This window comes from Sylvia atricapilla, chromosome 4, assembly GCF_009819655.1.
Source record: "Sylvia atricapilla isolate bSylAtr1 chromosome 4, bSylAtr1.pri, whole genome shotgun sequence".
In the NCBI taxonomy this organism is placed as follows: domain Eukaryota; kingdom Metazoa; phylum Chordata; class Aves; order Passeriformes; family Sylviidae; genus Sylvia; species Sylvia atricapilla.
In genome coordinates, this window is record NC_089143.1 from 33,786,938 (window position 1) to 33,814,587 (window position 27,650).

Here is a 27,650-nt window from a genome sequence, read left to right on the forward strand (position 1 = left end):
ACATTTTGGCTCAATATTTCTTGTCTGCTCCTGTCTGAGAAACGAAATAGGGCTCTGGAAAAAATAGTGGTGCTTCTTTACTGAATTGCAGTGATTTACGTACATGCCAAGAAGAATGAAGAAATGCAAATTCCTCCTGCTTCCAGATTTGCATGCCAGCTACTTTGAGGGCACTGTTTTATTTCTTGGATTGTTGAACTCATTTGGCCTTGTGCCTCACAGCACCACATGAGGTATGTCTTAATAGGCCTGAAAGGTATGGCATGCTGTGACTTGATTTTATTTACATTTATGTACATATCACCATGTTTACTTTAAAATGACTGAACTTCTGCAGTTGCAGCTCCAGGGTGGTAAAGTTCACTGAAAGGACAGTTAGGTTCCTATCATTTAAATCTGGGAGACCTTATTTAAAATCATGGCCACTCTTCGCCATTTCTTACTTTGCTGAGCTCATTCAGTGCAACTGTTCTGGTCTTTTATCTGGTCTGTATTGGCTTCCTGCCTTTTTTTTTTTTTTTTTTTTTCCAACTAGCTCAGTGAATCTATTTGGCTTTCACTTGGACAGAAGTGATAACTATCATTTATTAATAATACAAAAGATGTAATTCTGACAAAATATTTAACTTTGAAGTATATTTTCTTCATTTAACTGAAATTCCTCAGTTTCATGACTGACTGTCCCAGTTCCCTGTGTCTTTAACATCAGCACTCCATCTCAAAAGGACACCTTGACTAACCAGAAAAGGGAGTTCTACGGCACTACAGGTGTAATGAGATAAGTCAGCTTCTGGCTTATTGTGTAGTGCTGGTCAGGCATTTTCTGTCAAAATGTTTTTATTTTCTCTAGTCAGGAGTCACTGATTTGACAACTGTTAGTGGAAATGTACCTATCAGTTTTGGCAGGCGAGTCTTCTCACGCAGGAGAATGAATCTCTGGAGCAGGGCAGACGCCTGTCTGCAGAGCATCCCACTTCCACTAGTGCAGCTGGCATCCCTCCCTGGGTCCTTGGAGATTGCTTCCAGTGCTCTGACAGTCTGAAGCCTTAAAACCTGGAGACTTAAACTTCTATTTCAAATGCTCAGATGGGGAGAACTCCAGAATTCTACTGCTAGTTTGAGGTATGGCTAACTCAAACTTGAGTTAGTTCTACTTTGTGTTTAACTAAATCATTAAATGTTTATTTGGCCACAGAGGGAGCAGGCGACTGAAACCGCTGAAACTGTATGGAACAGCTGCCCAAACTGGTTCTGGTCAGTGAGATCCTGCTTCACACCAAGCCCAGCTGCACATTCCTATCCTCTTCTTGGGCCCAGAGTGATGCCTGAAGGCATCCCAGAGAGATAAGACCCATGGAGAACGAATCCCTAGGAAGCAGGCATTTTAGGTCCTCAGTGGCTCCTAACAGGTTCAGATGTCTGCAAGAGCTGGCACAAGTGATAGAAGAGTTTGGCTGGGAAGAGGTGGGTGAAAGGGATATGACTATCCTTTTGGACAGGAGCAGGCAATTACAATAGCTTAGCTAGAGCCTCTTTAGAGCCTTACCTGGGAGTTACACCAATGTTTTCAATCAGTCTCAGGGGAATGTATACATATACCACTGTTGCCAGTAACAGAGTGGTTAGCCTGTGAGCTGGAAACATGTAACACTCAGGGTCCCCATTCCTGGTTGCAAACTTTTATGTACCAGCCACAAGCCCTAACCAAGAAACAAAGGACTTCTTCTGGATGGCTTGCAAATATAGAGGTACCTAGGTTTCATCCAGGTGTGGAATCAGGAGATCCATTTTCAATGTGTCTACAACTTTGCTTCCTTGTGTTCTGCAGCCCTCTTTCTCTCTCTTACTGCTGGTCCACTGCCCTGTCAAACTAAGCTAAAAAAATCTTGTAACACCAGGAGACCTGCAGAAGTGACAAATGGCTTTGGAGACTTACTTCCACAAAGGTTTCAGTCCCAGGAGCAGGCATGCACCTTGACCTTGCCTGAAGCAGTAGAGCACGTTGAGGAGGACTGTGCCTAACACCTTATTTGCAGAATGTCCTATCCCCCACGTGCAGCATGTGCTGTCCCTCACCAGCTGCAAACCACTGTCATAGGGACATCTGGTATGAGCTGTGGTCTGTGCCTCCCAGCTCACAATGAATTCAGTGGGATTACTTGTATGCATAAGGCTGGCAGACACTGCCATTATAAATATTTTATTTTTTAAAGTTGTTAGGTGTAATTTTTAATAACTGTTGTCTACATATGAAGCTGATAGCTTCTCTGCTTCCAGGTACAGGGTGCAAGTGTCTGCTGAGCTGCTGCAGAAGGTAGCAGGTATTTTGAGTAGTTCCTTGCTAATTATTGCTTCAGTAAACAACAGCTGTTCAAATGCAGCTCAGCTTCTTGCTTTGAAAAGATTACAGTGCCCAAACTGTAGTCTGGTATTACTGAAAAAAAGAAAAAAAAAAGTTATAATCATTTCACTCCCCTACTGCTACCGATTTTATGGGCCTTGTAGTGTGCTGTTATGTCAGGCATATTAATTGCTAGTGAGTCGATGTTAAGCAAATGAAACAGCTTTGTGCAGCATTTGGACACTTGGTTATAGACAGTTTAACAGCAGTCTTCTGGAGAGACTGTGCATTAGTCTTGGATTATTTTTCAGCACTGGAGGAATGGCTCTTTCAAAGCAACTATAAAATGAACCATTGCTGCCATGCAATAGCAGTAATAAGCTGTTAAGGTACGTTGCAAAGCATGAGGTCAGAGGCAGTATGTTCTTCCAGCCACCCAAGAAGTGTAATAGCAGCTAATTAGTGCAGCTCCTTCAGAGGCCAGTGCTATTGCAATGAGAGGAAAGAAAGGCAGAAAAGTGCAAGGGGGGGCCCCACTGTTACTATCTGCCCTTTAGATGAAGGAGTTGTTGGTATTAGCTTAGCCGAGGGTGAAGGCCTGACCCAGCACAGTGCTGAGTGTCAGCGATGTGCTCTTGGCAGCGAAAAGAAAAATAGCCCTGTTCTCTACTCCATGCAGTTCGTGCCCTTCTGCTTCCTTCCTGAGGAGCAGGATTTATAGGGGCATCTGTCTTGATTTATTGAGGAGCAAAAATTACAAATTAACTTTCCAGGCATGCGCACACACATGCTCTGCTGCACAATGAAAGGCTGATCCCTGGCTGATCCCTTCCCTCCTGTCCTCCTGGCTGGGTGGCTCTGGCCCGGCAGCCACTGGCCGAGCCACCAGCCTAACGTTGGTGTGAAGCTACGGCAGTGCCCACGGCCGGCCGCCAGTGACCGTGGGCCGAGAAATAGGCTGGGCTTTAGCTGAAGCAACTGTTCTCTATGAACATTCCAGTGGCTGCAGATGAAAGCCACCTGAAAACACCTTTTGTGCAGCTAAGAAACACCTCCCCGCCATATTTTAGCGAATGCACGTATGAACACGTGCACCCTTTGATTGCTTTTGAGAAAGAACAAGGTGGTCTGAGCTTGCTACTCGTCATGGGGTGACCTGCCGAGGAGAGGGCTCTGCTTTGGGGCAGCAGGTCGGGATGTGCCATGGTGGTGTGAGAAGGAGCAGGGGCTGGGCAAGCACCAGGCCAGCAGCAGGAGCAGCGCCCACTATGGTGCTGCCCTAGTGGAGCCCCTGCCACCGCCCAGAGCGCGCGGGAATGGCACATTCACGGAGACCGGGAGGGAACACGAGGTGGAACACGAGGTGCCCAACAGGATGCGCCAGGCCCCATGCTGCGGGATGGCTGGCACGAGGTGCTGCTAGGGGACACAGCATCTTACGTACTTACGAATGTACTTATGAATGTATTTACCTATGTGTCTAGGTGCGTAGGTATATATCAATTTATATTTTTTTATACTACTGGAACCCCGCCACAAGGACCGCACCCCCGGCGCGCCGTGCGCCCCACCGAGCCGACAAAATGGCGGCCAAGACCCCCCCAACGGCCCCTCGCCGGCCCGCCCCTGCCCGCCAGGGGGCGCCCGAGCCACGGCCCGCCGTGCCCAGCCCCGGGGGAAGGGACCGCCGGGACCGAGGAGCCGGGCGGATCCCGGGGGAAGGGACCGCCGGGACCGAGGAGCCGGGCGGATCCCGGGGGAAGGGACCGCCGGGGCCGAGGAGCCGGGCGGATCCCGGGGGAAGGGCCCGCCGGGGCCGAGGAGCGAGGAGAGCAGCCCCGGCCGCCTACCCCGGGGTCAAGAGGTCCCGGGCGGACACCGTGCCGTGCCCGGGCCGGGAGCGCACGTCAGCCCCCTCCTTTCCCTTCCCCTCGGTGTGAGGTGCGCTGTGAGGCGGTCAGGAGCGGAGGGAGCAGTTTGCTGTTCCCGGCGAGCAGGCGGCAGCCCGGCCGCAGCTCCCGGCTCTGCACCGGGCAGGGAGCAGGTGCTTCCCAGCGCCCCGCAGCCGAAACATCGGGGAGGGGAGCGTCGGTCACTGAGGGCGGGCTGCGCTCAGGGCGGGATGCGGTCAGGGCTGGCGCAGACAAGGTTTTACTTAAAATTTTTTGTTTACTTGTTCGTTTGGTTTTTTACTTAACCTAAACACTTGCCTGTGGATGCCTTGAAGACATAAATTTGCGGCCGTATAGGCTCCGGTTATGTTATTAAAGAGTGAGGTTTGCTTTAGTTTTAATAATCAGCTGCTGTAGAAGGTAATAGAATAACATCTCTGCTGAGGAAACCAAGGGATGTTTTTAAAATGCCTGAGCCTTGCACTCGCTCTTTAAAGTACTGAAACTTTCAGGGTAATGTTTGTTTGCTTTGGTCTGTATCAACTAAATTTGGATATTTCAGTGTTGTTAAAGAGGAGGTCATAAGGAGAAGACAAACCTAAACCCTTTGGCCTGGCATTTACCAGAGTTATAAAGGTTTCATTTTGATGTTTCCAGTGCACCTAAATGAATGGTGCCATAATCTGCTTCAAACACACATCACCTGCATCCATTACATGTACTTCCAATAGCTCCTATTTTGCCAAAAGCTTTTGAAAACTACTCCTATAGTCAGTTACTGGAACTGCATTCCAACCAACTTTCTTTTCCTTCCTTCCGTGTTTGGAAACACTTTGCTACGAGTTGTGTTTGTTTGTTTGGTTTTTGTTCGTGGTTTTTGTTTGTTTGTTTGTTTTTGGTTTTTTGGGGGGGGTTTTGAGGGCATTTAGACAGTATTGTCATAGCACTCATTTGTGCCTTTCCTTTTTTTTTTTTTTTTTTTAATCTTTCGAAGACTCAGATTTATGTGTGATGTCTCCTTGTGCTCTCTGCAGGGTTTTCATGATGAATGCATCAGGACTGTATGCAAGAGTGGTGTTACTGACACCATATGCAGAGATAACATTGCCTTCCTATTTCCCTTGTTTAACAAGGCCAGTAATCTCATTAAGCTTCTCCACCCCTAAAAGCTCTTCATTGCCACCACTATTGTACTGGAATCTCACAATGAGTTATTTATCCATTATGCACTCCTCATTCTTTCCAGTCAGTGCTTTCTTGAAGGCGGCTATGTAGCTTTCACAGCAAGATTTGCATTTCTTATTCTGAGATATTTTACTTTTGGAGTTGCCTGTATTAAAATGCATTTTGTTTGAATGGGCTCACTTCAGCGAGTGATCCATATTGTTCTGTATGACTGCTCTGTCCTAGCCATTATTTGCCACTCCATTAATTTTTGTCATCTGCAGATATTGGTGTGACTGGCTTTTGTGTGTGTGTGTGGTGGTGTTTTTTTTTTTTTTTTTTTTTTTTTTTTTTTTTTTTTTTTTTTTTTTTTAATATGCATTTCCCCATCATTCTGTAAGTTGGTGACTAATACCTCGTTCTGGTATTATGGTCTTGTACACCCACATCCTCCCCAGCTCATTTTTCCATAGTGGTTCTTATCTGCAAACAATGAACTTTTTCATACTTTTTTTAGAGCATTTCTAGCATACCTATAGTTATGCTCAGATTTGCATTACTGATTCCTCTATTATCTTTCTTTATGCTATTTTAATTTTATTTATTATTGCTGTAACTTTAATTGGTTCATTAGATAGCCATTCCTGTAATTTCATCTTTAAAATGATTCCTGGGCTTGAAACTTGGAAATATTTTATTGCATTGGGATAACAATTTTCCCTTGTGCCTCTGTAATGCATGACACTCACCCTGCTGTCTCAGGCAGCTTAAGTGTGATTGAGTAACTAGAGCCAGTTGAAACATGTTGTTGCCTTCCAGCCTTGCTCTTAGTTTCTGAATTTCCTCCTTTTCCTCCTGAATCCCAAAAGGCTTTATTAAGACAGCTTTGTGGGAACCATTAACTCTAAGCTGCATAATTATGTTACTATAGCATTGACTTATTTAATAGTAGTAAAAAAAAATTATGCATGTCTAGAAATTTATATTCCTCAATGATGGAATTTTAACTTAGTAAATTAAGAAGTTTACTCAATTTACGTACCGAGTTATAGTAATTAACATCAAGAGAGTCTACCTGCAATAAAGCAGATTCTGTGAAAACATGTCACTTTAATGAGCTGCCACCATATTATACTTATTCTTCACCTTTTAAATTGCATATAAGGCTCTCATGTACTTAAAGAAAGGGATGGTGTTCCTGTTTAGCTTGCTTTGTTTAGAAGTGGGGATTCATATTTATCATATTTATCTTTACTTAGTGATCCATTTTATGTCACGCTTGCACTGCTCAGAGTTGCACACATTTGGCATTTGTGAAGCTAGAAATCAGGCCAAGATTTTTTTTTTAAAGGCATGCATGCAAAGAATACTGCAGTTGATAATCCTCATGCCACTATTTGTGTGGTACTGCATGACTTCATTCTCACTGTTGCACTTCAGACCACTTAGGGGCAGTTCAACCTCTCTTTTGCTCTCCCTACCCTGTTATCCCCAGCAGATCAGGTTATTAAAGCAGGGCAGATTGTGCCAGAGCACCAGACAGCATGTCCCTCACAGTGCCACCTGCAACTGCCAGTATTACATCTTGTGTTTAGGAGATGGCATGACAAACAAACCTTTCCAGCATCTCTTCACCCTGAAAGGCCTAGGACGCTTTTAGTGGTTCATAACAAATACTCAGGTTTCTGGGATGGGTGAACAGAAAAGCTGCATTTTTTGTGGTGCACTTAATTAAGACCTGGCATCCTTATTTATGTTACTTCTGCTGAAAAATGGGCTTGGAGTGGATGAGCAGCCCATTACTATTATTAGTATTTTGACTTTTGAATAGGTCTAGCCTAGGTATTCATACAGTTAAATTTGCCTAATATGGTCAGTCTGCCACAAAGCTAAAGACTTCTGAGGTAAAAAATGAAGTCTTAAGCTCTGTCAGTATGATGGCTATAGACCATGTGTTCCTCTTATCCCACGGGGAAGAATTGGCACATACTCATCAATTAACTGGTTTACATTTTGTTTGGCTTTTTTTGTTTTGTATCACTGAGCCCCAGCAACTTGTGTGTGTAAAGATCAATTTAATTTTATAAGGCTTGTATATTTAGTCCTTAGGACTGACTGGCTGTAGGTGAGAAGCTGATTAGTTTGGTGGATTTGGATGTGGCTTTGCAGTTAGGGGTATGATATCACTCTGTCTGTGCTGCTCAGTTTATGCTGTGGGACGATGCTCTGTGCTTTGGCTTATTTTTAACCCTGGCAGCTTCTAATAAGTGTCAAATAAGCAGCTTCTAATAAGCTGCTTAAAGCTGTTTCTACTAAGTGTCTCTGCTTTGCCATTCCCAAAGAATTATGCATGAGTTTCTTCCTCTTTTTCTTAAAGGCTCTCAAGCTGGCCATACAGTATAGCTTGCCCTTCTGGACATAGCAGTATATCAAGGTATCTACACTTTCAGAAGCTTTTTCCTTTGTTTTTTCTGAAAACAGAATTCAAGCATTTTGTTATCTGATTCTCTGCAAATGCAGCCTATTCTCTCATAGACAATTTTAACTGTTGTTTTATGCAGTGCTCTTTCTTTTACAGCCTTTCAGCCATCACTTTAAAAATGCCTCAGAAGAGTGGTAATGGTAAGTGGCATCTTTCCCCCTCCCCTTGTCAAATGCAAATCTCTCACCTCCCAAGTGCTAACATACAAAGATCTCTTCCTACCCCTTTTCTTTCTTTTTTTTTTTTCTTTTTTTTTTTTTTTTTTTTTTTTTTTTAAATAAAAAAATTAGGCCACAGTTAGATAAGCAGTGACCTGATTAGTGCTGATCAACATGTTACCAACTCAAGGTTGTCACTGCAAAGTGAGTGTGGTGGAGTCTGCCTGCTCCAACTAAAATGAAAGCAGTCTCTTGATGAAGAGCAGTGCTGAAGTCAGCAGTTTCTGCAAAGGGGGTCTAAATGCAGGTTGAAGGATCTCTTCTGTGTATATATGTAAGTACCAGTGGCAATCTAATTCTTTATAATCAAGTACTTTTTGTCATATTTTTACTCAAGAGGATAAGAGGGAGAACAGTTCTAAGTGATATTTTTTGTTCTTTGGATTTCCTTATCTATTTAAGATTTGGCTTTGTGAGGTATATTTAATGTTTTCTCTAAAGTAGGCCCCCTGAGAGATCCCATGGAGTAATTCACTTTGCTGAGTTAGCAGATGAAGCCATTGGATGGAGTTGAAAAAAGATACTGCCAACTGTGAAGCAAATGAATCAATACCAGTGCAAGGGGATCACTTTGCTTCTTCAATATGAGTAAAGTGGCAGCACAGATACAGTATCTGACATACAGATTTTAAAACCCCAAATATAAACACACACACACACACACGTTGGGTTGGCTTTTATTGGAAAGCCTAGATGCAATCTATAGTTATCAATTTGTGGAAAATTCAGGACACATATAAAGTTAAGAAGGCAAATTAAAAGAACAATACAAATCAGACGAAATATACATCTCAAAATATCAGGATAGCATTTTGACTGGCATTGTCTAAAATACTTAGAATCTCCTTTCTTTTTTTCTTATTTTTGTAATATGCTGCTTTAATTATGCATATTTTTTCTTTAAAAAGATCTTTTGTTTCTATATTCCCCAAGGTCACTATTTCCTGCAGGAGCATGTCCAGATCACAAGTCTTTTTTCGCAAGAAATAGGCTCATTATACCTACTAACAAGGCCACTAATTGGCTTGATTTGACTGTATCTAAAATGATCACCAACAGATACTATAATTTGTTGTTTATTGGTGCCAGAACAAAGGAGAAGGGACTGGTATGCGCCAAGTAGAAGATATATTTCAATGTTGACATGTTATACAAGCTTTTCATATTCAAACAGAACAGAAACATTGGACATAATTTAGAATATGAGCCTATTTCAACAGAGAGCACTTACAGCATGCTAAATACAGTGCTGTGGAAGAGCCACCCAACAGAACTGCAAACACCTAGCATTTTACATCTTTTAAAAAGAATACGTAGATCAATGACACGCCTCTGGGGTCTGACATACCATCCTCTCTAAATTTAGGGCCCTCAAGCTTCAAGGGTAAAAGTACTAACAACTAATCTGTGCTTTAATTCTAATAGATGATTAGCATTCATTATATGTGTAATTAGTTCTGTATGCTCTACCAAATACACACATACAGTAACAGCACTGATACTGTAGATTCGGTAGCAACTTGGCTGGGAGAAATTCAAATCTGTTTATCAAACAATCCTAATGTGCAATTTAGAGTATGTAATACCATAGACTCTCAGAATACAAAGCAGTTAGAAAACTATTTTTATTACATCCACTTGAACCATTCATAGTTAAGACACGTTCACTTACTATGTTCTGTCATTATAATACATGGATAGAAATACTGTGTATATTTCAATGAACATCAAAACCCCCAATTTTGTCTCATCTTAAAAATATTTACTTTTGTGGCTGAATTTAGTGCTCACGAGACTAAAGCTCTAAGAATGGTTTCAGCCAAGATGTAGAACAGATGCCATAGATGCCACCACAGGCTTCCTATAAGGAACCAGCTGCACACTTCAGTTCTTCCTGCAGCAAATGTACTGGGCCTTGGAGCAAAGCATGCCAAATCTATGCAGTGGTTGGAGTTGCAGACTAGGCACTAGAACTGGACCTTCCTCTCCATCCCCAGGTTGTGTTCACAGTAATGAGATTTGATCTGCCAGCTGAAGGCCAGGAGATGAACCAACTGAACAGCCTGCCTGCCTAAAGAGCAATTCTGTAGCATCAGGTCAGAGGTACGCTTCTTCTATCTGGAGTAATTAACACCTAAAAGAGCTGTATTATACAGAAGACAAAGTGGACATAACTGGATGAAACTACATAATTTCTTCTTCTTCTTCTACATACAATTTGCCAAGCACCTGAGACACTATTCCTCCATTATGAAACAAAGCTTCTAAAAAACCAACAGAAACCCCACCTGGTATGAATAAATGTCCATTTATTACATTAGGGCTGGAAAAAGACAAGGAAACCCCAATCTATGAAAGTCTTCCATCATACTAAATGAGACTTATTTGGTTACTGTGCCTTCTAACAATGACTGATGAAGTGGCACTAGCCTGGGTGACAGGAGAGGGAGGGGAGGGAGCTGTGGTCTGATTCAGCCAGCCACTTTGTGAAGTGTCCCATCCTATCAGCAGAGTGATAGATGCACAGCTTTAAACCTAATACAAAAATATTAACACTTTTGGACATTAGTCATCACTGTTATATCTCTACAATATAATCCTTTATACTGTACAGCTATAACATAAAAGGTGCAATTCCTTTTTCTTTAAAAAAAATCACACACAGCACATGTTTTTATCATTTTATTTTTAAGTATAAACTTTTTTTAAACACTTTACATAAATTAACTCCTCTGAGACTAATATTTGATGTACAGTAAATTGTAATTCATATAAAAATCCATAAACAACTTGTCTCACATAATTTACAAAAAAATCAGGGTTTCCTTTGCTTGTATGCAACAAGGATTCTACTTGCCATTTCCCCCCCAAGGCAAACCATGTTAGCATTGTAAAATCCATTATTAAATTCCCATGGTAGCATAAGTCACTTGTGCCAATGTCCTTTTAGAAAGCAGCACAGTTTAATGTAGTTGGGTTGTCTATAAACAGTAATTTTTGCCCCATGTTTTAAAATTAACAGATATATACCACATCCTACGCAGTGAGAAAGAGAAAAAGAGAGAGAGAAAGAGAGAGAGAGAGAGACTACTTCTCGTAAGCAAAGGTCAACAATTCAGTACTATTTGGAAACACTGTATAAGTCTGCATCTTATGTAAATACAGTGTCTCAAAGAAACAGCCTGTTGCAAAATCTGTAGGCCTTTTTATTTTCTTTTTTTCTTCTTTTTTTTTAATACTTTTCAGTCCAACTTGAGTGCAGCGATATGCATATGTAAACATATTCTTTAAAGCAGATCACCTTTAAGGTCATTGAGAAAAAAAAAAAAAAAGTTTTGTCATTAGCAGTATCATTCTTCTGGAAGGCGCTCTTCTTGTTACAGAGTCTGGATTGTGCTACAGAAAAAATCTGAGCAAAGATGTAAGCTTAGGCTCAAGTAGTAATGCAGCAAAACAGTTTGGTCTCCCTTTTAGAAGACAACTGGTACACAGTCTCTTTGGCAGCCTGAGCTAAGCCAGTGTGTTACCTCTTTCCTATTTCACTTTGTCTGAGGAACTGTATATTGTTAGCGCTGTCTGCTAATTCTGGATATTGCTCTACAGAGAGTACATAGTACCCATCGTATCCTTGTACCTTTCCAGCACTTAGCAACTGCCTCTTTTCTCCTTCTGTCCACAACCTGGCGCCTTCCTCTCCATCTCTTACTCTCTGTTGTTCTCTGGCCCAGGCACTGGAAAGAGCTCTTTGCCTGGCTTGCTCCAGTATCCGGGCCTTCTCCTCATCAAGTGTCATGCCATAGCGGACGTGAAGTGCTAGAGCACCATATTGCATCTCAACATCAGCAAACCTACGAGTCCTGCCATTCACCACAGTGGTGGACTGGGAAACAGTGACATTGATGCCATTCTCCAGGGCCTTGCGCCCACTTGTCAGCCTCAGTGTCCCAAGGTCACTCTCAGGGGAGGTGGTCTTGATAAAATAGTGCGTGTCCTTTCCCTCCACAGTGAAATGCAAGTTTTCTAGGTAGTAAGCGTTGTTCAAAACAGCTGCCACTTTTATGCAATCCTCATTAGCAATGTTGAGCACGTTTGTTTGCACTTTGCCTTGATTGACAGCGAGCATCACTCCTTTGCCAATCAGAGACTTCACCGTGGCAAACCACAGCCACGACTTTTCTCCACTGGATTTCCGTCTGCTGACCTGCACTTCTGCCATCTTTCCCAGGGAAAGGAAAGCCTTTGCTTGTCTCGCCACTTGTTGTTGCACTCCAGAAATTGGCTGTAAACAAGAACAGACAGAAGTTTTACCAGCCATCTGTAGCCCCCTAAATGCCAAACAGCCAGGATTTCTTGGTGTGCTGCCCGTGGACAACAACAGGATATGCCACAACTGACAGTGCCAAGGAGTTAATTAGATCTGCATACTGCGTGTTCTGCTGAGTTACAAGACTATTTTGCTAATGTTCGGTGCTTTTACTCTTTGTCTCCCTGAGAATCTGCACAAAAATCAGCTTTAACTTCAGAGGCCGCTTACTGGGCTGCACAGGACAGACTTGCAATGCCAGTAGATAACCACAAGAATCACAGAACAGTTTGGGTTGGAAGAAGACCTTGAAAATCATCTAGTTCCAACCCACTGCTGTGGGACACCTTCAACTAGACTAGGTTGCTCAAAGCCCCATCCAACCTGGTTTTGAACACCTTCAGTGATAGGACATCCACAACTTTCCTGGGCAGCTTGTTCCAGGGCCTCACCACCCTTACAGTGAAGAATTTAGTCCTAATATGTTATCTAAAACTATACTCTTTCAATTTGAACCTGTTCCCACTAGTCCTGTCACCACCTGTTCTTGTAAATAGTCTTACCCCATCTTTCCTGTAAGTTCCTTCAGGTACTGGAAGGCTGCAATTAAGTTACCTGAAAGCCTTCTCTTTTCCAAGCTGAACAATCCCAATTTCTTTCCTCACAGGAGAGGTGCTCCATCCCTGTGATCAACTGGGTGGCCTTCCTCTGGACTTGCTTGAACAGGTTTATGTCCTTCTGTGCTGCAGACCCCAGGGCTGGATGCTGTGTGTCAGCTGAGGTCTCACAAAAGCAGAGCAGAGGGACAAAATCCCCTCCCTTGCTCTGCTGGCCCCACTGATTTTGATGCAGCCCAGGACACAATTGACTTTCTGGGCTGCCAGTGCACATTTCCAGGCCATGTCATGTTAATACAGGTGAGAGCTGTCTTACTACAGTGTCATCTTACTATGGTGTCATCTCTTCCTTTGAGCTTGTTCAATTATGACTTCTGTCTGCCATGAGTCCAGTCAAACTGAGGATATTTTTGCAGGTCATGAAGCTGTGCTTTAGAACTGGAACAAACCTTTCTTTACGCTGAGTGAGGAGATAAGAGTCTCTCAAGTAGCCACAGCCTGAGACCAAACTGCAGGGAGGCTCTCATAATCCCTCAAGCTGCTAAAGAAATGAGGGAAATCGAACTGTAATGACAGTCTTTACAGTAAAAGAGAGGGAAGCTAATGGTATGGACCAGTGAAGTGGAATACTGGGGACTGATACCCTTTCTTGCAAATACTTACAGAAACTGATAAAAGGGAATGTGTGAAAAGACTGAGGCCAATCTGGCTGTGTAACCTTCCATTTCACTTCAAGTATCAGTCTCCCGACTAAAAGAGCTTTTCCCCAACAACTTCAGATGGCTGCAACCCTGAATACAGCAGTGGTTTGTTCATAGCTAGCAAAGACAAGGGGCAATGAATGAAAAGAACCAATAAGCCAGTCTAATGGAAAAGCTAGGATAGCAGAATGTCATGGAAGAGCTGTGTGTAGCCTACCATGCCCAATGCACTCTTGGTAAAGAGAGGATGGCTGGAGAATAGGACCTGTCAGTGTAACTGCAGTGGTTAGCCTGGACAGCTGAAAGAGCAGGAGCAGCTAGCAGGAATGGTTAGCTGTGCACCTAGACAGCAGGACAGCTCAAATTACAGGGTCAGCTGTGGTTGGGATGAGACCTCTCAACTGTACAGAACGGACACATGGGTCTAACCCTGGGTCTTAACAGCAACAAGCTGTGAATGCGCTGTACTGATAGAGGTGGGGAGCAGACAGCTGCCCTGGCAGTTGCCTCAGCAGGAAACAAAGATTTAAATAGCTTTGGCTGCACTTCTGAAAATGAATACTTAGTTTCTGATGATGATCCAGTTTATGTCTTAATTGACCCCTTCTCCTTTTAGTAAAATACTGCTTTAAACCATTTGATTCACTGCTGACAAATGAGTTGAAAGCCTGTTTTGTTTTCCTAAATTTCTGGATGGGAGACCAAGCAGGAGTCATTAAGATTCATACAACCTTAATTCAGGCTTGCTGCTGATCAAAGCCTGGCAAAAAGCTTGCAAAGGCTTTTCTGTTTTGCCACAAGGGTGGCTTTCCAGAGGAGAAAAATCCTGAGGGAATGATGAATTAACTTGGACTCTCCATTCTTCCTGAATGTGGCAGATTTTGGTCTGCATTTCCTAACAAGTATGGATTTCAGCTGTTGCAAATCCTGCATGAAAGCTATTGAGCACAAAATGTAAAGCTATTGAGCAATCATCAGTGAGAGCAGCAAGATGCTACAGCAACTTCATAATGACAAAGTTCGTTTATTTTTAACATGTATCCTCAGAGCTCAGTAAAGCTCACTCACTCCAGAATGTTTCAAAATACCAAGTGGTTTGTGTGTTTACTTCTGCCTCATGGTTGCATTTGCTTGTCCACCAGTGAATATCAGAGTTCTTATGAATATGCAGCTTCTTCCTACCTGAGAATTTTGAATCTTTGTTTTCCTATCATGTGCTTCTTGCTCTGTCATGTCACATGCACCTGGCATTCCTTATGCTATTGAGCTCTCTCCCAAAGATTTTTGACAACTAGCTGTCTGCTCTCATCTCTTTGACCAGATTGGTTCTGTTCCTGGTGTCTTTGCTGGTGTTAATGGATGATTTCATTCTTTAGCCTTTGAGACCTAACTAAACAACCTCTGATAGTTCTTCACTGCATGATGACAGGTCTCTTATCTCCCAATACTACCAAAGTGCTTGCCATGCTACTCCTTCACTGCTTTTGTTGTCATGGGAGACACTAGTCTCATGCTGGGCTCTAAAGTCTTTCCCTGTTACTCAATTCCTTGCTGTTAAAAACTAACTAACTAACTGAACTAGCTAACTTCCTGAATGCCAAGTTAGCTTAGCGTATGTTCCCTTCTGCTGGGCCACTGTTCTAAGGACTTTTGGTCTACATTAGGTTTTAGGATTTTTTCAGTTTGTATCATCTTTAATTCTTGTAACATTCTCCATCATGATTCTTGTAGAAAGAGATTGTTTTTTGACTGCTTAGAATGGGATCACCCATTTTAATGTCTCAACTCTTCCTTCTAAACTAAAAACCATAGGATTTTTGAGGGCATAAGTCTTTGATCTTTGAGTAAGCCCTGTTTGTAAATAAAATTTTCTTAAATAGCAGACTTAGATTTTACTTCCACATGCATTTCTTCCATTATTTAAAACAGTAACAAGTTTTCAGGATCAAAGTTCATTTTTTTGCTTTCAGAGAACTTCATAAACACCTGAGTTTTATGTAATACAGTAGATTTTACCTCAGGTAATTTCAGTTTCATTATTTTATCTTTACATATAACACATTGTGTCCATAATGCATGGTTAATATTAAAAAGAAGTAAAATTATAGTGGTGCCTTGTGTCTGTGTCACCTCTTCTGTTTATTTCACTGTCTCTTTTTTACTACAGTGTTTAGTTACTGTTTTCAGGCAGAATGTTAGTACAAGTATAATCTCTGTAGTATTTGTTAAGAGAATTAGACATCTTTAAAGCATCTTAAACTTATTTTCATCGATTATTGTCTTTTAAAATTTTTATTATTGTTAAAAGCAAACAAAAGCTTATATAAAATAGCACCTAACTTAGCAAATCTGTAAAGAAAAAAATCCTTCACCTATAATTTCTTAAATTTTTTGAAACTAGATAAAGGTACTAAGTTCAGATTGAACTTAGCAAATAACCCTGGCTGTCAGAATTATCCATGCCTAATAAGATCTGAATAGAAGAGAACATTCTAGCTTGTTCACTTTGTATGTTTATTTTTGTTTCTTACTGGTATGTCTTCCCATTGCTGGCTCTTCACAAGTTCATAAGAAGGTTCTGTTAAATCAAATTTCGGAACAGGGAAGCCAGGGATGGCATTGTGTAGATGAAAGCCGAATGTCACCAGCCAGCTGTTAACATCTGAGAGGGAATAATTACAAGAAAAAAAAAAAAAGAGAGAAAAGTATTATAATTGTTCTATATTTTGCAGCCATACCATTTTTACATATAACAGCTTCTGGCATAATTGGTTTCCTTTTGTATGGCAACGGCAAACCTATACAGGAAATTTACAATTCTAAACTTAAAAGAAAATGTCTGTCCTATACAAGAGTTGAATGGACTAGGCTCAGTTGAAAGGTATTGCAGGGTTTAGCAAGTCTGATGGCCTCGGTGACTTCCACAACAATTATGGCAGCTCAATTAAGGGGACATTTCCTTGTCATACAGCTTAAACTAACTGGAATTTCATGGTCAGGTTGAACATGCTTTATGTCACACCTACATCATACTTTAAAATACAGCAAAAAAAAAAAAGTACTGTAGAGCACATCCTGTCCTTTTAGTGTGTGTTATTGTAATGACTTCAAACTACTCCTGAAATAGCACCTATATGGCCAATTACCTTTTAAATCATTTGGCAGATATTTTTTGTTGAATCAAGAGAAATCTGCTCCTCTTCAAGATGATGTGGGATCGATGAAATGAAAAGCATCAGTAAGCAGACAGGATACCAAATTATCATTAGATAACATTATTTATGATACATTTTATGTTCTTTAAACAATAAATTAGGGGTGCCAACAATCAGCTAAGAATTGTTTGGCAAGACTGAGTACTCTGCCTTGTTTCTGTATTTTTACACTATCTTCCACAAATACTAAACTTAGAGGTTGGCAGAGTGCTCCTTACCACAACTAATAAATTTTATTTAAAAAAGCTTACAATATATGGAATAAGGAAGCAGATTTTTCCAAAAATTAAAAGAACAAAAAAAATTTATCTTAAAGTAATTTCTAACATTTTCAAATAAATGATATGCCCCTCATGAGGCGCTGCATCTAAAAATGCCTGTCAGCCAAATTACCAATTGTAATAATAACCTTATATAAGCAGTGTGTGCCTGTGCATTTCAGACATCAAAGATGTTAAGAAAAGAATCAAAACTGTATTTTGAGGGCAATTTCTCAACTAAGTGCATGAAGCAATGTGCAATGCCACAAAGAATCTGATTCCAACTGCATGCCCTACAGCACATACTGCTGAAAGAGGACAGATTCAGAGATCTGTTTTTATTCTTACTCCCAGGCAGCCTGTTAGCAACCCACTTTAATAGCTGCTCTTTGTTAAATGAATGCAAACCAACTTGATTCCCAGGATGCTCTTATAAGTGGTAGTCTCACAGCTCCTAAGTAAGTGGGGCTGAGCCCTTCCTGTAGACTGCCAACACCTGTGTATTTTGGATTATTTACATCTAATTCAAATACAAAAAAAAAAATCAAATTTATCAGAGACATAAATTTTTCCAAAAATTCTGGTGTTGTGCAGTCAGATTTTTGTTGTGTAGAATAATGGAAAACACTACATATCAATAATTCTAGAACAACAAAAAGCATATAGGTTCTTTAAGAATTGCAATATGAAAGTTACTACGTTAGCACCTTTTTTTTCCAAAAGAGAAGTTCACTCCTTTTTCTGTACTATCCTACTCCTCCTTCCCTGCACCTGGCTGTGTATTCATTACTTTGTGCTAACCCTGGAGCTTATTGAGCAATTTACATTAGCAGCCTTGCAAAAGTCTACCCTGGAAAATATAAACAAACTTCTGTGAATATTTTCTATGATGCCCGTGTGTTAAGCTGATCACAGAAGGACCCTTCCTGGTCTTGCTACCTACAGTCTCATTCCCTCTAAACTGGACACCTCCAGTTATCCAGCATCCCCAAGCTGCAATCAAGTAACCTTCTCTTACCTGTGATATAATCCTTCACATCGTGTATTTTACTGGCTGGGTTGTTATTTCTAAACATGTACAAATTAAAAGGAGCTGGATCCTTCCCAATTCTCTTCCAGATTTCAATATCAGGTGTTGTCCACCGGCCTGCCAGTATGTCATAATCTCTTTCTCCAAAGTGGACTAGTTTGGTCAGTGGGTCATATAAGCCTCCGTGGAATCCAATTACCAGCTGGAAGTCAAGGTTAGAGTCAAAATAGATCTCTCCATAGGCAGTGTATTGAATTTGTTTAAGCATGAGACCATTGCTACTGAAAACAGCCAGTGGTGTCCCTGTATTGTCTGATGCAATGTAAAACTCATCTCCACTGCTGATTTCCATGGCAAAAAGGTGTCCTTGCAGATCGTAGTATAGAGATGTGATTTCAGAACTCGAGTGGTTATATACATGAGTTATCCTGGTTGGGTAAGTAAGGTCTGCATAAAAGAACTGGAGATGCTGCCCAAGGCTGGTTTTACTGGAAACTCGTCGTCCAAGTCCATCGTAACGGTAAATCACTGTCCACCCACTGCCTTTACTATAAACTCGAGTAAGAAGGCCCTTTGAACTGTATTCAAAGATTTCGGTACCCCTCTGACGCAGAAATCCGTCTTCATCTAACCTGTACTGTACATCTCCTAGTCGAGTTATTCTGTCTCTCAGGTCGTACCGAAGCGGTGTCAAACGGGCGCTGCTGCTGGGGTTGAGCAAGTGCAGGTTGCCATTCAGGTCATAGTTGTATCGCCACATTATTTTTTCATTCAGATAAACTGTCTGGAGCTGACCATCTACATCATATTCGTAAGCATATTTTGTGGTGTTGGCAAATGGCCCAATCTTAATTTCTCTTTTTGTCACTCGTCCCATGTTATCATACTGAATTGTAATCCAATACATTAATGACCGAAATATTTCATACTGAATTTCCTTGATGCGCCCATGTGCATCGAAGTGTTTTGTGTACGTCATTACAGCTGTTGAGATGATCTGGTTAATATCATAATATATAACTCCAAATTTTCCAAACTGTTCAACTTTGCCAGAGATATCGTCAAATTGGTAGAGATCAATAGGCAGTGGGGTTTCATTGATGACACCTTGCATGCTAGTCACTCTGAAGCTATTGTCATAGCTGTAGTCAAATCGGGCGTTTACCATTCCGTCCTCACTAAAGCGGAAAATCTGTCTGTCAATCAACGGGCCAATTTGTCTGTATCTAATGGTGCAGATAAAACCATCGCTTTGGAGGTTTACTGTTTTCAGGACTCCTGCTGTCTCATCGTAAGTAAAACTAACTCTTGTACTATCATATAAAATTTCTGAGAGCTTGGTCTGCCGTCTGTACTTGAATAATACTCTTCGGCTTGTCCCCAGGAAAGCAGTTTGAAGGAGCTGCCCTTCTTCATTGTAGTCCATTATAACAGAAGCATTGCTTTCCGGGGGGTTGTATATATTCCGGTAATAGCCGATGGAGCGGATAGTCTGCATGGTATGACGAGCAACACTGGGCATGGTGACAGCAGAAAGCCGATCCAACAAATCATATTCGAAGATATACTGCCGTTGGCTATGGAGCAGAAGAACCATTGACTGAAAATTAAGAACAGATTTTTATCATGAGAGAAATGGTGCAGTATCTCCCCTCCCGCCATATACTGATACTATTTCTTCACAAAAATGTGACATTCCCACTTGAGAAAATTATCTCCTCTTTAATTGAGTTATCATTGACCTTACATGTTGTTAACATCTCCCTGCCTAATTTACTTGTATACTTAATTGTAGGGGGTTCTGTAATTAGTAGTTCCACATTCATAATTTGCTACTTGTTATGACTGTATCACTCTTTTATCAAGCATTCACAGCTAAACAGCAGATTGTCAATGGATTCAGATAAGTCATGTTTAATATGGGAAGAAGTAAAACTGTCTTAGAGCCATTAACTCACGAGGAGAACAACATATGGGAGATACAATTTCTTCCCTACAATTAGAGATGATTTTGAAGAATTTGAATAGCCTGAGATCTTTGAATACTGTGTTCTTGTTCTGTAAGCTTTTGAGACATAGGCAAAACAATTGTTTGATTATTCATATCAAAAGGAGCTACTTGAGTTATTCTGACATTTTCCTAATGCGTGGCTATTATGTATATTAGGTCTTGATTAAATTGTCTGTGGTAACTAGTAAACAGTATTTGCTGAGCAACATCTTCAACAGAAATGTATTTAAACCCCTAAAAGAAATGGATTCTCTTTCTGCATAGCAGACATGAGATCTCACAAGGGTGATTTTCACAGATATTTTCAGAAGAAGAGCTATCATTCAGCAATTGTTACATGTATATTGGTTCCTGATCTTTTGCCTATCCCTTATTTTGATATACACATATACAACATATAGCAAGACAAATTGACAGCTGTAACTATTTGGAAAAAAGACTTTTTCTTGGTAGTGAAAAAAGCCCACAGTGGAACATTTGCAAACAAATTATTTTCAGTTGAATTGAATTGCAAATAGTCCCTGTACCTTATTTTAAGTGTTAAGATAAAAGGTAAATGGAGAAGCTCCTTGTTAGTCAGTGGCCAAAATAATTTAAAAACACATCAATTCCTAGCAATTAGCTACAGCATGATTACATATCTATGGAATAAAACATTGCCCTTGGAATCACATGTTGATACTTAGAATGATTGCAATGTGCTTCTACTACTTATTTTTTGCTTTGTATGCAGCAGTGAGGTGCTGTGCAATTTCAGCACATTCCAAGCATTTTTAAAAACCTGAGTGTTCTTTACCTTTTCCAAATATGTGTAACTCCAGGTTTTCCCATCAGCAAACACTCTAGACACTATCCTTCCCTGTCCATCATACTCTATTTTTTCACTAGTCGTGCCTCGCTGTATGCTGCCTATTTGACCTGTGGATGAATAGGTAACATTGACAGCCATCAGCTTGCTGCTCGGGAGCCACAGGGTGGGGTGCCCTGACGTGTCGTAGGCAATCCTCAGCAGGAATTTACGGTGGTCATCGTAGATCTTTTCTGTCTTTGTGGTTCGATCAAAGTCAACTGAAAGGAGGTTTCTGCCATTAACCTTTTTAAAGCAAACAAAATGACACAATAAATCATGCTGTTCAAACCCCAGCCACCTGTTATTTCCACAAAGCTAGCTCTTCTTTAAATACCATTTACAGTGATTGATTTGCTGTATGTGTAAAGTATTTTAGCAGCTTCTTGATATAATTGTAAGGCACTATATTAGTATCTACCTTAGAAGGTCTGATTATATGAAGAGAGGGCTCAAAATTTGTTGCAATTGCTCTTTCTTAATGCTTGGTCAATTGCTAAAAAAATACTGAAAGATGTGTAGTGATAACTTCTGTAATAAATGGGGTCGTTTCAATGAACAAACTACTTCTTTTGTAGGCAGTCTGAAGTATATCTAGCAAATTATTGTAAAAATATATTCCCAAGAACTGCTTTTCCTATTCATACCAATCATGCTCAGAAAGAACTGAAGGAAAGAACTGAAGGAAAGAACTGAATCCCAGTCCTTCACAGCAATTATTTTTCAAAATAGCAAATACAAGATTAAGATCTTCACAAGCATGCTAGATCTTCAAATTAAGGTTAAACACTTTTTAGAACATAGGCATTCCCCTTCTGGATCAGACGGAAATTTAATTCAGTATACCATCCACTGCTGCAATGTATTTATAAGGCTGAAATCCTTAGCAGAGGATTTTATCTTTCTCCTAGTTAACTGACCACTTAAAGCCATAAATGACTGGAAGACTACTGAACCACTGAAAACCAGTTAGAAATGCTTTGAAGTTTAAAGGAATTTTGATTTGAAAATAAAGCCTTAGCATAGACACATTTATGTTGAAAACTTTTTTTTTTACATATGTGAACTACAGTGATGGATAGTGATTTCTGTCTAATACTTTTACACTGAAATTTATCCCCATCTCCCTTTAGTGTTGAAAATATGTCAACTTTAAGTTACATCGAATTAGAGCTCATTTTTGAATCCATAAAAGGAAAATGTCTGGTTTTCTTTTCCTATATCAGTATTGTTGCACTTTCCATTCCCCTCAGCACTGAGTTGTGCTTTAGTGTTCTCCAACAGGCCTTGAGGATTTCTTTGTTCATCTGCAAACCTTTTCTGTATCTGCTGTGTCTTTAAAAGTTGTTCCAGGGGTGAAAAACTGGTAACTGAGATTTTTTCTGCATTTTGTGAACATGTGGGGAGTGGGGTAGAAATGGACAGAAAACTATGTGTATTAGGAATTTTTTAAAAATTCCTTTACAAGTATCTCATACATAGATTACAAAGGGTGAACAAATGGCTAAATAACATTCAGAAAAGAACAAGAGAATAGACAGGGATACACCAAAGAAATGACTGGAAGATTTTTGCATTTTTCAGGCTGAATGTTCAAAACTCCATATGCCATGGATGTTTGTACTTATACCCTGAGGTTGATAAGCTTCTAAAAGATCAATATAAATTGGATTCTTTATTACTGGTATAAAAAAATACTAAAGTGCTGGTGATAGATAGGCAAATAGGAAAAAAAGTTCCTCCAAATGCTTTTTTTTTCCTCAGTCTGTCTCTTTATTTATGTACAGTAACTTTTTCTTTGTTAATATGAAATCACTGGCATGAGAAGAATATGCACTATCAATTTAGGAAAAAAACTCCACACTTTCACATAATCTCCTAAGTAAAGAACATGAAGTCTAGCACATGGAGAATAGCTGTTTTACCTATTTAATAACCGTCAAAAGTTATTTAAATACAATCTGAAAAATGAATGCTAAAAGACTGATTCTAGAAGTAGGTTAAACTGAGCTGTGAAGTACTTCCATTCAACTCCTTTTTTTAAAAAACTTATTTTCAGGGAGTTTTTCTTTAAATTTTCCAACATCTAGTATTAGCTCATTTACCTAAATTAATGCCTAAATTTTATTTATCTCTGGCTTTTTTCTCCCAGTATCTACCACATATGCCTACACTCATCTCTGCAAGTCCCTGCCTGTTTTGCTTCTCTGATATTTTCCCTTCCCTTTCTCTCTGTCTCCCCTTCTTTATTTTACATTTAATTATGATTTTTGTAATTTTTCTTGTCCACCTCTTGGGATTAGGCACTGAAGTTAAAATGGACACTTCTGATTTCTGAACTGGCAAAGAAAGAAGGGTGGTTTTATGGTTAAGGAAGATGTCCAAGCAATTCTGGTTAATTTCTTGGCTAAACACATCCTTCCTGTATAAATTACAACAAAGTACTTAATCGCCTGTCTCACTGCCCTAGCTGCTAACCGGGATGATAACATCCCTTGCCTTCTCACTTCCCATGTGTCTGGTCTGGCTAAGAGCAGGATATGAGGGAAGGAAAGGAAATACCTTTTGTTCCAGCCAGTTTCATGCTTTCAGACTTTGCTGACAGAGCTCTTGCATTCAGGCATGTGAGCTTTAGGTGAAATTTTGGCTGTGCTTGCCTAATCACACAACAGGGATGGCAATTACACTAACTATGAGTTTTGGTGATATAGCTCATTTCATTGGGCACTGTAGGGCTGGAATAACATATCTCAGCTAAAGCAGTGCCTTCCTCTGAAGTGCTTCTTAATAACATCTCTGCTAGCATAACACTTTTAGAGGAAAAGTTGAATGTTTTTATTGTGTCCAGGATACCCACACTCCAAATACATTTGAAATTTGTTTTCATTATGATAAAATTTTCATTATGATAAAATTTCATGATAAAATCTGTATTTGAGGAAATTTCCAGTGAAGAAATACTTAATGGCACAAAACTGAATATTTTGACAATCCTTGCCCACTATCCTGATATGTTTAAGTAATTTATGTCTCCATCTATCCTCCTCTACTTTAAATCCTGTTTCTCTTTCCAGTGAGAAGTATGAAATCTGTCTGTGATTCCTCTGTTAGGAGTAGGAATTGCTGTGTGAATTGCAGAGAGATTCAAGAGATTCATGTGAAAACTGGGGACCTCTGCATAGCTTGGAGTATGTCAGGTCTCAAGAGGAGACTCCCCTGTCCGTGTTACCTGTCTACTCTGGGTGCATCCCTTCAGACAGAGTTCATACCAGCACCTTTATCTGAGACCTTTGTAAGACCCTCAGTACAAAGGCCCTAAAAAGGCTCTTTCATGCAGAGAACTGGCAGGACCTTTGCCTATGACCAGCTTATACACCAAACATACAGCTCCAGAGAAGAATCAGCTTATTGAACAACTACAAACCAAGTCAGAACAAAAGCAAGACTGGCTGAAGATTACTGGTCTATGACCAGCTTATAGACCAAACATACAGCTCCAGAGAACTAGCTTATTAAACAATTACAAACCAAGTCAGAACAAAAGCAAGACTGACTGAAGACTGTTGGGTTAATGAAGGGCAACATAATTCTAATTAATTTCTTTAGAAAGGTTACTAGGTAGAACTAATACAAGATAGAAAACCAAGAGAGTACCTGACAGCATACTTTTTAACATTAGATACTGCATATATATAACACAGTGTCACAGAGATGAGTACCTTTACTGGCAGTACATTTTGTCACTGTTTTTTGTCTACATTTGTCTTCTTTGCAGAAAAATGTTGATGACATATCAGTCTGTACATGGAAATGATGAGCTCCATAAATTATTCCTGTTTTTCTTTCTCTTGTTTTCTTTTTCTGCTTTCCTATATCCCCCCATCCACCTACAACTGACATTTCAGTAATATCTTTCCATGTAAATCAATTTCATAAAACATTCCTTTTTTTTTTTTTTTTTCATTTTCATTGCTGACAAGTTTCTTTCCATTTTTTGGAGGCGTTTGTCTCTTATTAGCTCTTTCTCCTCCTGCCCTACTTCTCCCATTTCTGTGTTCACTTTTAATTAGTATTATTTTATCCTAATCTTTAATCTTTCACTTTCCCTCCTATCTTGTTAAATATTTCCCTTTTTTATTTTTTGTTTTGTTAATTCTTCTAAGTTAAAGTTGTCTGTGACAATTTCACCTCCTCTTTTTAACTTTTACCTCCTCTGCACCTGAATGCCAAAACTTAGTATCACTTCTGAGAACTGCACTCGTAATGATTTGTTTCACTGTCTCTTGGGCTTCTTTCACAAATGACTTGGCAGGTGTATTATACCACTGTGGTATATAACGACATGCCTATGAAACAGAACCACGAGGATGAGCTTCAAAATTATGGCTTCTTTTTCCTCTTCCTTATCAGTGGAAGATAGCTGCAACAGGTAGCTACTAATATATTGTTCTTATGCAGCTGCTACTGAGCATAATCATTTTTCCTTCTTGGAAAAAAATACATTCCTCTTGTAGAGAAAGTGGTAGAGAAGAATATAAACCTGCCTAAGAGCATCCCCTCCTTTCTTGTCCCAATGGAAGATACAAAATATTTTAAGATTTCATACGGCAAGAAATCGAGTGGTCTGACATTACTTACCTTCATTTGATACACTGCCTAGGCCTTATTTTAAAGAACTGAGTTCAGTTCTAATAGTAAGTCAAAGCTTTGATGTGGTCTTGAAATGGTCTCCTGGCAACACAATTTTAAATGCTTAATCTGTGTTGTCTTTACTAAATGGCTGTCATAAATCATAGTTTGCTTCCTACTTGTATTTCACTCACTATATAAGATGAAGAAATGCCAACAAAATGGTAAAGACATATGTTAGAGGAATATGCCATACTCATGCAAAAACAGTTAAACCATTTTTACCATAGTGAATTAGTACAATTTCATTAAAAGAAAAAAGAAAAAGGAAAAAAAAAAATCCAGGGATTGTGCTAACTTATGGTAGAATAATTTTAAACAGGATTCTGAATCAATTACTTACATGAATTCAGTACCAGAAAGAAAACCAGTGAAGGAAAGCAGAAAATTATTCTTAACCGTTCCAACCTAAACCCAACAGTTTAAATTCCACAGAGTGCTGATTTTAGCTGGAGTATTTATTCACAGAGGCTAGCAGAGGGCTATGTTTTGGATTTGTGCTGGACACAGGGTTGATAACCTAGAGATGTTTTTATTATTGCTGGGTAGGGCTTCCACAGAGCCAAGGCCTTTTCTGCTTTTGGTACTGCCACACTGCAGAGCAGACTGGGGGAGACACAGCCAGGACAGATGGCCCCAGTTGATCAAAGGGATTTTCCAGACCATGTGATGACATGCTCAGCATGTGAAGTGAGCGATGTTTGGAGTGATGGCTTTGTCCTCCCAAGTCGCTGTTACTTGTGATGGGGCGCTGCTCTCTTGGGGATGGCTGAACACCTGCCTGCCCATGGGAAGCAGTGAAACCATTCTGTGTTTCACTTCGTTTGTGTGTATGGCTTTTGCTTTCCCTGTTACACTGCCTTTATCTCAACCCACGAGTTCTCTGGGTTTTACCGTTCCAATGGGGGAACGGTGGGGGAGTGAGTGAGCAGCTGTGTGGGGCTTGGCTGCTGCCCAGGGTTAAACCACGGCACACAGAAAAGAGGAATTGATAAATAAAACAGCCAATAAATAAAGTAATAAAAACATGTACTTCCAGATCTACAGTCAGCTTGTCTACAGTAAGTATTCTGTGGTTGCTGGATTGCAATACCTACAGGAACGTATTTACATTTCCTCATTCCTTAATGAGACTGCAGTAGGTACCACTCACGCTTGTGTGCTTACCCTAAGCTTTCGGCCAAAGACATTGACTTTTCCTTGGGCTTGCTCTTTCCGGAACCGCCACTCCACCAGGTTCTGCCCGTTCTCCCCTGGGAGGGTCATGTTTCTCTTTGCCATGGTTGGATTGGCAGTGCCAGCCAAGACGTGTGGTTCTGTCTGGTAGTGTGAGTCCAGGCCGCTGGCATACAGGATTCTCAGTGAGCCATCATAACCAATCTGGTAGCTATTTCTTAACTGATCTGAAAAGGCCAGAAAGAGAATTACAGGTTACCCACATGGGTTAAGACTCTGCCTTTTTACTGGACACTTTATGCAATATGTGCATCTTGACTTCATGAAAATGACCCAATGGTAATAAAGAGCCAGGGTGAGATTGTTAAGAATAAGTGTATCCCAGAGGAGCAAAAATGCCAACCTATCATTAAAGTTACTTAAACACCTAAGAAAGTCTCATTCTCATAGCATATTCTTTGGACTGGTACAAAACACATTCTCTGCTGTTTCATTAGGCATTTTTGGCCTAATCATAAGCATACTATGACTACTCACTTTTGCAAGCATGTGGTTGCTGAGATATTACATGCTATTTTTAAGCTAAAATATCACTTCATACTATTTTTGTACCTATTTTCCTTTCAATCTATGTCTTTTTTCCAAGATTCCATTTAAATATGAAATAAGTATTCTACTTCCCATAGCTGCTTACAAAAGCTATT

The 27,650-nt window shown here is 40.2% G+C and overlaps 1 protein-coding gene across 2 annotated transcripts in view; it reads right to left on the reverse strand.

Annotated features, from left to right (window-relative positions):
* Positions 1-8,943: 8,943 nt before the first annotated feature.
* The window catches only part of TENM3 (teneurin transmembrane protein 3), a 373,463-nt gene continuing 354,756 nt past the window's right edge, over positions 8,944-27,650 (reverse strand). For both annotated transcript variants that reach the window (XM_066317559.1, XM_066317560.1), the window contains 5 exons: positions 26,938-27,173; positions 21,031-21,327; positions 18,212-19,823; positions 16,250-16,380; positions 8,944-12,376 (listed from right to left, as the gene is read on the reverse strand). In XM_066317559.1, the coding sequence (XP_066173656.1) occupies positions 11,621-12,376; positions 16,250-16,380; positions 18,212-19,823; positions 21,031-21,327; positions 26,938-27,173 (3,032 nt within the window). In that variant the 3' untranslated portion in view covers positions 8,944-11,620. The remainder of the gene's footprint in view (positions 12,377-16,249; positions 16,381-18,211; positions 19,824-21,030; positions 21,328-26,937; positions 27,174-27,650) is intronic.